This window comes from Epinephelus lanceolatus, chromosome 12 (assembly GCF_041903045.1).
Source record: "Epinephelus lanceolatus isolate andai-2023 chromosome 12, ASM4190304v1, whole genome shotgun sequence".
In the NCBI taxonomy this organism is placed as follows: domain Eukaryota; kingdom Metazoa; phylum Chordata; class Actinopteri; order Perciformes; family Serranidae; genus Epinephelus; species Epinephelus lanceolatus.
In genome coordinates, this window is record NC_135745.1 from 4,565,320 (window position 1) to 4,578,288 (window position 12,969).

At 38.6% G+C, this 12,969-nt stretch overlaps 2 protein-coding genes across 8 annotated transcripts in view; one reads left to right on the top strand and one right to left on the bottom strand.

The window, feature by feature from the left end:
- LOC117272438 (disks large-associated protein 1-like) overlaps positions 1 to 12,938 on the top strand; it is a 231,903-nt gene extending 218,965 nt beyond the window's left edge. For all 3 annotated transcript variants that reach the window (XM_033651367.2, XM_033651369.2, XM_033651370.2), the window contains exon 16: positions 1,624 to 12,938. In XM_033651367.2, the coding sequence (XP_033507258.2) occupies positions 1,624 to 1,848 (225 nt within the window). In that variant the 3' untranslated portion in view covers positions 1,849 to 12,938. The remainder of the gene's footprint in view (positions 1 to 1,623) is intronic.
- The window catches only part of LOC144465062 (uncharacterized), a 226,475-nt gene that overhangs the window by 150,976 nt on the left and 62,530 nt on the right, over positions 1 to 12,969 (bottom strand). Inside the window, exons 3-4 of one of the 5 annotated variants that reach the window (XM_078172888.1) lie at positions 9,553 to 9,596; positions 5,667 to 5,855 (exon numbers count right to left, since the gene is read on the bottom strand). The exons of 3 other annotated variants lie outside the window; for them this stretch is intronic. In XM_078172888.1, the coding sequence (XP_078029014.1) occupies positions 5,824 to 5,855; positions 9,553 to 9,596 (76 nt within the window). In that variant the 3' untranslated portion in view covers positions 5,667 to 5,823. The remainder of the gene's footprint in view (positions 1 to 5,666; positions 5,856 to 9,552; positions 9,597 to 12,969) is intronic. One more of the 5 variants, XR_013492419.1, reaches the window with a different exon arrangement.

Here is a 12,969-nt window from a genome sequence, read left to right on the forward strand (position 1 = left end):
TGCACATTATTATGTAGCAGATTTATTGAAAATGTACATTTAAACAATGCTGTGGTTAACGTGTTTAGGCACCAAACCCTTTTGGTTATGGTTAGGAAAATATTATGCTTTGGCTTAAATTACGTGATTTTGGGGGGCATAATCCCCACAGAAAATGCAGCAATGTCTCCGTAAAAAACAACCACTTGTCATGCCACTACCATCACTGGAAAAAACACAGTGACCGGTCACTAAAAAACACCCTTTTGTAGGCTAAAAAGCCACTGAAAACACAGCAATTCCTCACTAAAACCCAACTGGTTTTATTATTTGTTGGTCTTGCTCAGTGGTCAGCAGTGGTCTGCAGCTTGGCAGGCATCTCGCCTAGGTGTCAAATCAACCCCTCCACCTTGTGATGACAAAGTAGGCTCACTTTAGAAACATTGATATGATACGTATGTGACCTGCAAATGTAACATGTCAATGGTTTTCAGAGAGGTACAATGTGAACATTTTCTTCTGGCGACTGGGCTGTGATCTTGTATTTCTGGTTTTGGCTCATTCCTTCTGTCAGTTATGACAGCAAGTTAAATGCTGAGATCTAGGAACGTGGCAATAATTTGTAAAAAAAAATAAGTCAGACAGGTCAAGAAACATGGGCAAGGAGATGATCATACATTGGAAACAAATCACCAGGTTAGTTGGACTTATTTGGAAGAGAGAGAACACTGAAATGATTACTCAAACAGTCATCACAGTTTACGGACCCAATTCCTGCCTCAGATTTTACCCCCTGTACTTACGGTAGACATGTACCTCTCTAAGTGGCTGACCACTGGTGTTTCTTGACCCATCAGACTTTGTTTTAACAACGGCAGATCTCAGCAATTACCATGCTGATTACAGGGTTTTTGTAACTGATAGAAATGATAGATGAATTATGAAAATAGGACCCAATATACCAGAATTATCCTTTAATGGCATTTGTGGTGTCAGTAGAAAGATAAGACATTATGTCATCAGCATAGTAGTGAAACCGGTGCCACTGGTTTATGTATGCACGGTTAATGAAAAGATAATATAGGTGCAGGAACAGACCCGACCACAGGATACTTGCAAGCAATGAATTACATTTACACCAAAATACCTACCTTGCATGTATATGAAAGCCTCAGGCTATACAAGACTGTGTCACACACAAACATACATTAGTATAATTGGTACGATTTTAGCTGTTCCCATGTGGATAGATTGTTGTTCAACCAAGATTTAGTTTATATCATAGAGCAAATAGAACCAATGTGTGAACCACCACATGGAGGGAATAAGTTAAGGCTTTAAAACAACAGCATGTGAAGTTGCTGCAGTATTACAGAGGCAGCGTGTGATGCAATATGTTAAAAATGTGGAGGATGATCAAAAAGAACTAGCTATACAGAATGTCTGATTCATCTTGCCTCCTCTTTACTTACAGTTATACATACATGTGCATAGGCATACATTAAACCAAAAGCCACTAAAGATACATTATAGGTGGTAGTTACAATGGGTATCACAGGTACATACACACATATACACACATACAAACACATATCTGTCTTTTTCCTGAAATGTCCCTCCCCCCCTACCGTCCTCTACCACCAGGAGAGGCGGCTTCCACCTCCAGTGCCAAAAAGGCCACCCAAGGGCCCCCACCACCACCCCCCTCTGGCCAGAGACCGCTCACTGGAGAGCTCAGAGAAGCAGCGGCAGGAGGCCAGGAAGCGCCTGATGGCCGCCAAGAGAGCCGCTTCCGTACGGCAAAACTCAGCTACGGAGAGCGCTGACAGCATCGAGATTTATATCCCTGAGGCTCAGACAAGGCTATGAGGACACTACCAGGGATACACACAGGGTTGACATGCAGAATACACACAAACACAGCATACACAAACACAAATGTATGGTTGTCCACACCAAGGTTATAGGGGTGTAACCAAATCTGAATACTGAATTAAGATATGCACAGATCCTGCAGTCTGAACAGATACGAATAACGTACATTTGTGCAGTAATATTCTTCTGAGTCATAACACAGATACATTAAACACAACTTGCTGTAATCAGCTGAATTCACTCTTTACAGTGCTGTCCATATCGCTGACATTAAAGAAGGCGCTTCTTATAACTTCACCAGATCTTGTCTCGTAATGATCAGATTCACTCTTTTTTTTCAGAATCATATCATCACTTCTGACCAGATTAGTTGTGCAGTGCAGAATTAAGTCTGAGTGATGTACCACAGGTGTTTACCTCGTAATCACATATTGATGCCCACTGTGTGTGCTAACGGGCTGAGGGAGCTTAGATATATATATGAGGAGTATAAATAGCACTAAAAAGTATTTAATGCTAAAAATGAAGCAGACTAGAAAATTCCTAGCAGCTTCTGATATAAACCAGATACAGATACAAATACAGATATGTGACACAGATAGGGCAGCTCCCTAAACATCAGGGCTGCTGAAGAAAAAACATCTGAATAGTGTTGAGTTAAAAACAAATGACATTTATAGGCTATATAACAAAAAGTCTAAACTATAAGTGCATGACAAATTAAAATGTCAGTGTCAGCCCCTCCCCAGATATGGACATTGGCTTTGCGTTACATCCCTAGCAACCAATGTACATTTGACTTTCCAAGACACACAAGACCCAATATACTGTACCCTTCAGCATCAGTCAACTGTGTCTCCTAGAAATTACGTCTGTATATTACTAAATTGCATTCATAGTAACAGCCTGGATTATGTTCACAGATAATGTTACTCTTAACTACAGTTATGTACTTTGCTGGTTTTGCAGGGAATTGGTTGGGGTGGATGGTGGACATACAAAGTGCAGGACTATGACTCAAGATTTGTGTCCAGAATCCTGTTAGTGGTTTGGTTTAGGCAACAAAAACACTTTAGTTAAGGTTAGGGAAAAATGGTGATTTTTAGTTTAATGTTAATAAAAAGTTAATAAAAGTAATAATTATTTAGTCACTATGAGTGGATAATGTATTGCATGACTGCCTATTTTGGTGGAAAACAAATAAAATATGTTGTCAGAGAACATTTTGCTGATGCGTTCACTGTCAACACTTCTGCAGCTAGAATTTTGCAATAGAAAATGGAATTTGCTCATAATTATATTTCCCTAAAAAAACATATTCGCTGTTTCAGATTAGTTGTATGTAAACATAATTTGTAGGAGACAGGTCTGCATCAGTTGGCCATGACCTGTAGGAGCTGTCCAAACCTCTAATAAACCAAGATTTTACATGTTGGACCACTGTCTTTGATACATGTGTCTAACTTTTACTAATTGAGACCAGCTGTTACTTTTTATAAAGCCACAGCTACAGTTATGTTGCACTGTTTTTTATAGAAATGTGCACCCCACAATGAGAAAATAATCGGAAATCTGAGCTGAACTAAAATACAAATTATTTCATTTTTTTCTGGGAATTTGAAGGACTTCTTCTCCATCTGCTGAGGGGATCATGTGATATGGTCACAAGCTCTAAAACAGCTACTTAATAGACTTTGTGCCAAGATTTCTGTCAGCTACTTAGTTAAAGGTGTACAATGCAGGATTTCCTATGAAACAATGTATAGACCAATACAAAAGTAATCCTTCTCAATCATTACTTATGACCCACTCTTAGTGTGTGGCAGTGTATTTATCTGCAGAGACTCTGCCCTTTGCCTAAATTTTCTTATTTTGCTGTTGTCAAGTCTTCTTGGCGGCCTGTTTTCATTCCCAGGTCATCATATACATATGCTTTGTCATGCCCCCTCGGTGTGTGACGCCAAAACTGAAGGCACCCTTCAGTGTCTCTATGAGATGCATATGAGATGCCTCAAACTAATTTCAATGTAGAAGATGCGAACAATGGACATGCTATAAATCAAGCAAACAACTCTTTGTATAGTGGGTGGAAAGGGTGGTGGAGGGGTACCGTATGACAATGTTAACCATGTGTTACATCGTGTTTCAAAACCCCAGTCTCACTCTGAAGTCGTTGAATACCGCCGTTTGGTCAGTGACTTCCAGCATCAGATTTTATTCTGTAACGGTACCCTGCGCTGTCAGGGTGAAACGCGGCCAGGCAACAAAGTAAATGAAAAGGGTGAAACGTGAGAGGCGTGGTAGATGGGTCCAGCAACCACCGACCTCCACCAGGGAAGCCAGTGTTCACTTCCCGTATGAATGTAAAGCCAAACCCTGTTCTTTCATCCTAAACCCAACTAACTGTTACGACCTGCGTTTGTTGTTTAAGGTAAAAAACGTAAATTTGCGGTGTTGTACCAGCATAGTGCATAGGGTTGCAGCAATATACCAGTTTCAAGGTATACTGTGATTTATAAGTTAGGATTATCATACCGTGTGCATTTTCTTATCTATGATGTTGGGAAAAAAATGCAACTGGATGTTGAACCTCCCCTTTATTTTAGTTATTTTCTAAGGGGAGACTTTACAATGCATGTAACACGCATAACTTCACATGGCGTCCCAGAACATCAACAACCAACAGAGTACTTTGCAGGTCATATCTCAACATGGAAAGTCCATGGCGAAACTTCGATATGTGACGAGGTCAGAGTGAGAATGTGTTGGTTTCACACAGGTAACAGCTGTGTATCACATACAGACACTAGCGGCACATTTGCACCAGATCCATTGACAGAGGATGTGTTGCGGAGAGTTTGGAGACGGGGTTGCAATGTGTTTTGTGGTCTGTGTTTGCATGAAGTAGACTAGATTCAATTTCATGCAAGTGAGTCCGTCCAGCACAGTGCAGATGGTTTGTGAAAATTGAACCAAGCTGTCAAACTAGGCGATGTAGTTCTAAAATTAAACAAGATTCAGAAATGGCATTGCCCATTTCTGAATCTCAAATGTTTCCAGACATACATTTTGGTGGATGTTTAGATGGAATAACAGACCACCATGTTATTTCCTGTTTGAAAAGGCAAGCAAAAAAAAAAAAAAAAAAGGACCGCCCAACTAGCACTGCGTTTATCCAATCAAGTGCATTCCACAATAGGGTACGTCCTCACTGGAGCTAGTGGAAATTAAGTACAAAGGATGCTTTGTGCGTCGGTATGAGACACTGAGACGGCATGTCAAAGCATCAGTATTTAATGTCCTGGGAATGAGTATGGGTTGTTCCTGGGCAGAGCACACAGATGAGTTTAGGACTTTATGAAAAGGTAGCAGCAGGTGCCAAACCATAAGCAGCATGCATCCAAGAGAAAGCTATGAAAATTGCAGACACAGCGCAAAAAAAACGCAAATAGAGAGGCGATATGCCAAGCAGAGTGAATGTGGGGTTGGCTTTCACTTTAGCTGGCGACACTGTTTACAAACAGGACCGGACAATTCCTGTACAGTATACCTTTAATGTTGGAGGAAGACTGTGGCAGAGTGTATTCAGCCTTTCAGGTTTGGTCAGATCATACAGGACTTGGTTTGACTTTTGGTAGATGTTGAAGATTTCGTCTGTGGGTCTTGTAATACTACACAAACATGTACAGAGGTGATGGACAGTCCTACACACACACACACACACACACACACACACACACAGAGTAGTAGTGTCAAAACACTTGGATCACACAACGGTTTACACTCACACAAACTAACACATCAGCACTCACAGGTAATTCTTTCAGGTCTCGTGGCTGTATGAACTGCAGGCTGTTGTAATATAAAAACAGAGTCTCTCTCTTCCATCTGGAGAAGAGGCCGTCATGATCACTGTTGATCTCCACACTCCATCTATTCTTCATTGAAGTTAGGAACTTCATGTAACGATCAACTGGTATTTTCTTCCACTATGGTGAACACTAAAAATGGAGACAATATTTTAATGGAAAATTGGTTATTTTACAAATGTAGATGTACTTCCATAGGTTTGGACATGATTCTTATTGGTTGTGATCATTTTTTACTCAGCAGTCAGCTCACATGGACTACACAGGGCACTGCAAACAGGAGCCACCAGGCAGGTTTTAACCAAGTTTTGTAAAAACAACATATTCAAAGATTTGTTTCAAAACTGTCCGATGGCTGGTGTGGTTGCCCCCTCTGTATTTTAGCAATTCAGCTTTTGATGACCAAAACTACAAATATTAAGTTGTAAATAAACAGTTTTCTTTTAACCCTTGCTTGTGTAACATAGAAAGCCATCAAGTGAATTATGAAGTGCTGATACGATCAAATACACTGTTACTGGGGAAATAATGCCTGATACTGTTGGGAAATGATTTGAGTTGGGTGTTTGTATGATCACCTCCTGTGCATAGGTCACACGTTTTCTCCCTTTTTGGTTTGATCTGCACATCCACTCTTGGATTTGTATTTTACAGGGTACATTTACACTTAAGCAATATTTAGTGAAGATAGAGATAGATTTAGTGAATTGAGCTTTATGGAACTGCTCAAAGATTTACTATTTAACTCAAGACCCTATAATTTATAAGAAGGAGTGAGACTGAATTGAATGTGCAGTGTAGTATTAATGTCATGGCATCTCTCAAGTAGCTACTCTAGTTGGGCAATTAAAAAAATAACTTAATATTTCTAATTCTAAGATGTTCAAATTCATTTTTTCTTCATTAGAGTGATAGATGGTTTGACAGGCCATGTCAAGATTTACAGGTTGGAGAAGTCTAATTTGAAATTGGTAGCGATGCAGATAAGAGGATCCTCTGGCTGTTTAAAGACAAATACAGAGGCTGTGTTTCTCTTTGTGTAGACAGCCATCAGACAGTTTTGGACACAAAGGGCTATGACTCTAGCCATTAGTAGGAATCAAGTGGTTGCCAAATAAGAGCCTCCAGGGAGCCAGAGTTAATTTAAAGCTCCCTGAACAAAATGACAATAGAGGCATTGTTTCAGTACTATAGACTGTCCTAATTAGACAGTGCATAAGAATGGCAGTTGAATATAGTCTTCATTCATACAGTAACTTCATTTTGAGCTGTCTCGCTGTCTGCAAGCTGTCCCCACAGTTTATGAGCTGGATCTACCCCTTGCTTCTCCACAGCTCTACCCTCTCATACAGATATGGTCACTTCTGGCTTCAAAAATCCAAATCCAACAGCCAGAACCCAGTCTCATTCTGTAGTCGTCAAACACTGCAGCTTGGTCACTGATTTCCAAGTCAGACACCAATGAAAGACAGGCAACCTTTTGTGGCGCTTTCATAACCGGAGGGGGGTGTTAGTTAATAACACCATCAGTCGTCATCAGTCAAGGACACTGACCTGCCTGAAAATGAACTTTGTGTTTGTCAGTCTGAAACAGAATGTTCATTTTGATTTGGTTGCACCATTGTGTCATCCTGCAGGCTTTTATACCCGCCCAAAAAATCCTGGACACAGAATTTGTGATAAACAGTCTATCTCCACAGTTCAGTAATATAGTTCCCAATCTATGCACATTTTCAACATGTTTTCTAACATGTACAATGTGTTTAGATGTAAATCTCAGTTTTTTAAAGTATTTTGAAAAGACACAATGCATGTAACAAGCGTAAAGTGACATGGCGTCCCAGAAAGTCAACAACAGATGCACTCAGGATATATAGTGCGTCATATATAGACATTAAAGTCCACTGACCAAGCGGCAATATGTGACGAGCTGGGAGTAAGAATGTGCTGAATGCCAAATCCGAGGCTTCGAAATAGTAGTCCACAAACCAATGGGTGACGTCATGGTGGATACGTACATTATTTTTACAGTTTATGCCACAACTACATCCACTGCTTATTATAATTCCCTTCATTTGAAATGAATTTAGTGGACAATATTGCTGTCATAAATGTTAGTGTGACCAGGCTCTCAGATACAAAGAAAGTGTGTGGGTTAACTTCTCAGTGTGTACTAATGGTTTACTTTAACTGGTTCTTGTGTTCTATTTTATACTATACTCTGAAAGGAATACAAGTCAAGGGGAATTGTACTATTTTTTCTAGTTACCCAGAGTCCCCGTTTTTCTGTGCATGCTATATGAAAGAACAGGAGCCGCTGCTTAGCTAAAATGCTTGAGATCTACAGAAACAATCAGCACTTCTGTCAAGACAAGGTTGACAGATCATCTCTAAAGATGAGAGATTTATTATTGGAGTGAAGTTGGGTTTTTGCCAGTGAGAGGGTAGTTTTCATGTGTCAAAGTGTATGTGACTCTGGTTGAGTAGGAAAAATAGTTAACTTCACCCAAACTGTCCATGCATCATTAATTTCCCTGTGCATTAGAATGACAGGAACAGAAATGACAGTGTGGCTGGATGATAAAAATACAACGTGGAATATTCTTGTCTTGTTTATAGTGACAAACCTAAATGTAACTTTGATTTTGACCTTTAAAGCAGTCCATCCAGGGTGTTGTAATGGCAAAAAAGAATGCCTATTGAGTCAAACCCCAGGAATTCTGCAATTTTGTCCAATCACTGCAACTGCCACAAATATGACTATTTAAAATGGATAAAATCTCATTTCATTGTAGAACTGCACCCAGTGTGTTGAACTTAGCTTCTCTCTTTCTCTGTTTATCGTGAGACCACTGCTGCACCTGGGACAGAGTCTCACACACAGTGACAGGGATAACTGTTACCTAACATTAACAGGTTTTATGAGTCAAGCCATTTCAGAGTTGGTGTAAGATTATGAGGACTTTTTATAGCTCAGTGTTGGATATTAGCTGCTGCAGCTGTGTTAGTTCGTGCATCAGGCATTTTAGGTTGGCATTTTGCTGCACTCCCTGATTTTGTTTTTATACTGCCAATGCTGAACGAAGACTGAGTGGGCTTTCCTGCAAATTTTCAGAATTCCTATTTAAAAAGGGATGGCTTTAGATCCCAAATCCCACAATCCCAAAACCAATCTGTGAAATCCTAGAGGGACTGTTAAAGGGATGCATTAAACTAAGCAGAGCAGCTGATATTAAAACACTTTGTGATTAATTTAAAGAATGAAAACATAAATACTTAAAGGTCTAATGTTTAGGATTTAGTGGCATCTAGTGGTGAGGTTGCAGATTGCAACAAACTGAAATTTCCCCCAGGTGCCAAGTATGTAGGAGAACTACATGCTATATACTACATGCTAACATAAAATGCTAATGGCCCTTTCTTGAGCCAGTGATTGGTTTGTCTGTACTGGGCTACTGTAGAAAAAAACATGGCACACTCTGGAAGAGGACCTTCTGTGTGTAGATATAAAGAGCTCATTCTAAGGTAATTAAAAGATGAAGATTCTTAGATTCAGGTGGTTAGAAACTGATAAAAACATAGTTATGAATATTGCAATCAGTTTCTACCAATATGTCCCCTTACCTTTAATGTTACAAATACATTCAAACTATTAAAAGCAGGTGGTTGGCAATACATCCAGCATCAAAATGCTCTTTGACCAACTCAGCCTCACCCCAAAGTCATCGAAAACCAGCACTTGGTCAGTGGTTTTGTATTTTGAAAACAGACGATGCATATAACAGGCAAAAGTGGACACAGCTTCCCAGAACCAATGCACCCAGTGTACCTTGCACGTCATCTGTCGACATGGGAAGCCCACTTCTACTGCTCCTGTACATAAATCACACAAAGGAAAAATATAGTACTTATTAATTTAATCAATCTAGACAGAACTGTAACATATGCCCCTGCTATGTTTTATTGGTATTCTTACATTGTGATTAATCTTAGCTTAGTTTAACTTAGCTTAGTTTAAATGTTTAGCTTACTTTAAATTATTTCTTCTTAAAATTCAACTTGTGAAACTACATTGTAGTGCTTTTATTTTCTACTTGGTGGTTCAACAAATAATACAGACCATCACCATGGCCTGCATAACAAGCTTAATATGGTGTAATATCAGAGCACTGTTTTTGTTACTATGAATGAAACAAAATTTCGTATTTTGGATACTCAAAATGAAAATTCAGCCATATCATCATTTCTGCTGTTGTCACTTTGAAGGGGCACTCCAGCAACTTTACACATGAAAGTCAGTTTACTCCTCTTTTTGAGCTCTATTAATTAACGTCTTCTGTGTCATTAGCTTTGGAATATGTCTCAGAAAATCATCCTGATGATGTCACAGTGTCACTGAGGTTATCTCAGCTTGGGCTTAAAGACTTAAAATATATAAGAAAAAGCCTGTACCGAGCTGTAGAGTTTGAAAGCTATGGGTGTTTATCAGTCAGGAAGTGTCTAATAAAGAGAAGCTTTGATATTGCATTATGGAAAGTGCAGGATCCAGTATTTTGGAACTTGGCACACACTAAGGACTAAACGTCATATCTCAGCTTCAGTTTTGCACACTTTTTAAAAATCTGTCTCCTCTGAGTCCCCAGCTTTATGCAAGTGCACTACTAAGTTGCTGGAGTACCCTCTTCATGCAAAAAAAAACACAAAACAATACAATGAAGCTATTATAAAGCACACCAAACTTTGTATTAAGTTTTGACTGCACAGAGACATCTGCGGTGAACACACCAACAGCAGATTAAATTTGGTCATAGAGGTGAATAGTTCGCCCGGCTTGCTACAGTTTCTGACCAGAGTTCTAAAGTGCCATGAGAACACATTCCAAATCCATAATTCATATTCCACAGCTGGACCAGACCTGGTTACAACAGTGACAAAGAAACATCTTTGGGGTCAAGATGACTTTTTTAAGAGCTACTTCATGTTGTTTATTTGTGATAAGGCCATTTATACTATTAGCCTACTACTTATGCCAACATTTATTGTGACAACCTCTTCTATAACTGCCATTCATTTCTCCAGAGCACTAATCTGGGAATCAAAAGTAGAATTCACAGGATTCTACATGCTATTCTAAGATGATGATGATGATGATGATGATGATGTGTTGTTGATGAAAGTATTCAATATTTATTTTCTTCTTTTGTAAAGATTAGTTGTGTGTGTGGGGAGGGGGTGTAATTTTGTACAGGATCTAATTACCTCTGTGTTTAAATGATGATGACAGTGACAATGACAGTGAGCCATATTCAATGTGAAATACCCTTCTTATCAAGAGGAAAGGGCCATACAGATGCTGAAAGAGTTTTTTGTTTTTATTTTACCATTTACTGAATCATTTCTTTAGTGTTCCAGTAGCAAGCTTTCTGTCTGTGTGTTTGGGAGGAACAGAAGGGCAGGAATAACATGACACGAATGTGAACCGGGGGAGCAGGAGAGTGTGCACATTGGGAATCTTTAGTGTATACTAGGCTCTGGAAGTGTCTCAAATAAAAGCCTTGATGACTCTTCAGACATGATGACTAACAGAACAGAGCCACTGGCCGGAGAATGTTCAAACTTTGAGGCTGTGGTGTCAAAAACATGAAAACAAAATGGTAGAATCTATGGAAGATAAGTGCTGCCAATACTGAAACAAAAATCTTATCACATTTCATGTACATTTTTTTTTTTTGCATGTGATCTATGTCAAAATTAAAATTGCAATTAAAGAATTAAAGAACATATTTGAAAATGCATAATTACTGCTAAAATTTAAAACTTCTTTAAAAAATAATTCAGTCTACTCCAAGATCAAAGATTAATAAAACGATGATAATGAAGATGAAATTGAAAGTCAAAACAACTTGACATTCTTAAATTGGAAGAAACTTTACCAAATCATGAAAATTTTATTGCAAACTAGACTTTATGATAGCCATAGACTTGTACTGTCCTTCCTCCCCAAATCAAGAATTGAGGAAAAAAAGAAAAATGAATATGACGACACAAAAAAAAACACAAATCAAGAAAAATCAGAGATACATAAGACAAGGACCAATGAAGCTTTAAATAGCAAGAACCAATATGTTTTTTAGCATTGAAAATGTACATAGGAAATCCAATTTACGGACTCTTAAGCATTACCATGAACGTAGTTTTTTGTGTTTCCTGTATGATGTCATGACTTTTAATATATAATGAAATCATCTTGTTATTCCTACCATTTCTTCAGTATTGTTTTATTAGCATCAAATGTCCATGTGTGACAGCTTGAATGCCAGCATTATACTTGACCATTTTTTTGTCAACAGAAATAAAAATGTTTATTTTGGTAGTAGTCATACATTTTAAAAAATGTGAATGATAAAAATTTTTAAATTTAGGGTGAAATTTAGCCATACATAATGCACACAGAAACTGAAAATAAAAATAATTAGATTTTACATCATGATTTATTGTTTCATTTAAATTGGCAGCCCTTCCATATAGGACAACCTTGGATGTAATGCTGCTGAAAACCCAAGTAACCCCAATCAACGGTGGGCTCTGTGTGCTTTAATTTCCTCAGGAAGAGATGGGAAATGTAGTCCATAAAATCAGGGTCTCCCAGACATGGTGGTCTGTTACTCAAACTGTGTGTGTGTGTGTGTGTGTGTGTGTGTGTGTGTGTGTGCGAGAGTCTATTTGTTATAAAGTTTGTATGCATTGCATATGTATATAATACCATTACGGAAGACGCACTGTGTGTGTGTGTGTGTGTGTGTGTGTCCGTGTGTGCGTGTGTGCATGTGTGTCTGTGTGAGGTCTCTTCAAAGTGCTTCCTGAGTCCCTTGTTTTTTATGTCGGGCCTTTCCTCAGTACGGTCTAGTAGCCTCATAGAGTCATTCTGTACATTTACTCCACTCGTACCCGCGACAGATCTCTTGTGTTTGTACAGAAAAATGATTGAGGGTGTTTCATGACGCATGCAGACACAATATTAGTACTTATGAATCTATATCTAAGTTGAAGACATGTATTTGGTTTTATTTATGCTCTTATTTATTGATTTTTTAAACTATGAGATTCTGTTGAAGTGGTCTGTCATGCTCTTCTGATCTTCTGTTGTATTGTAAAGAGATTATTATATGTCCACAACTATTGATGAACCCATAATAAAATTAACTATCAACTCTTCTTCAGTGACTGATCTCTGTATGCATTTGCA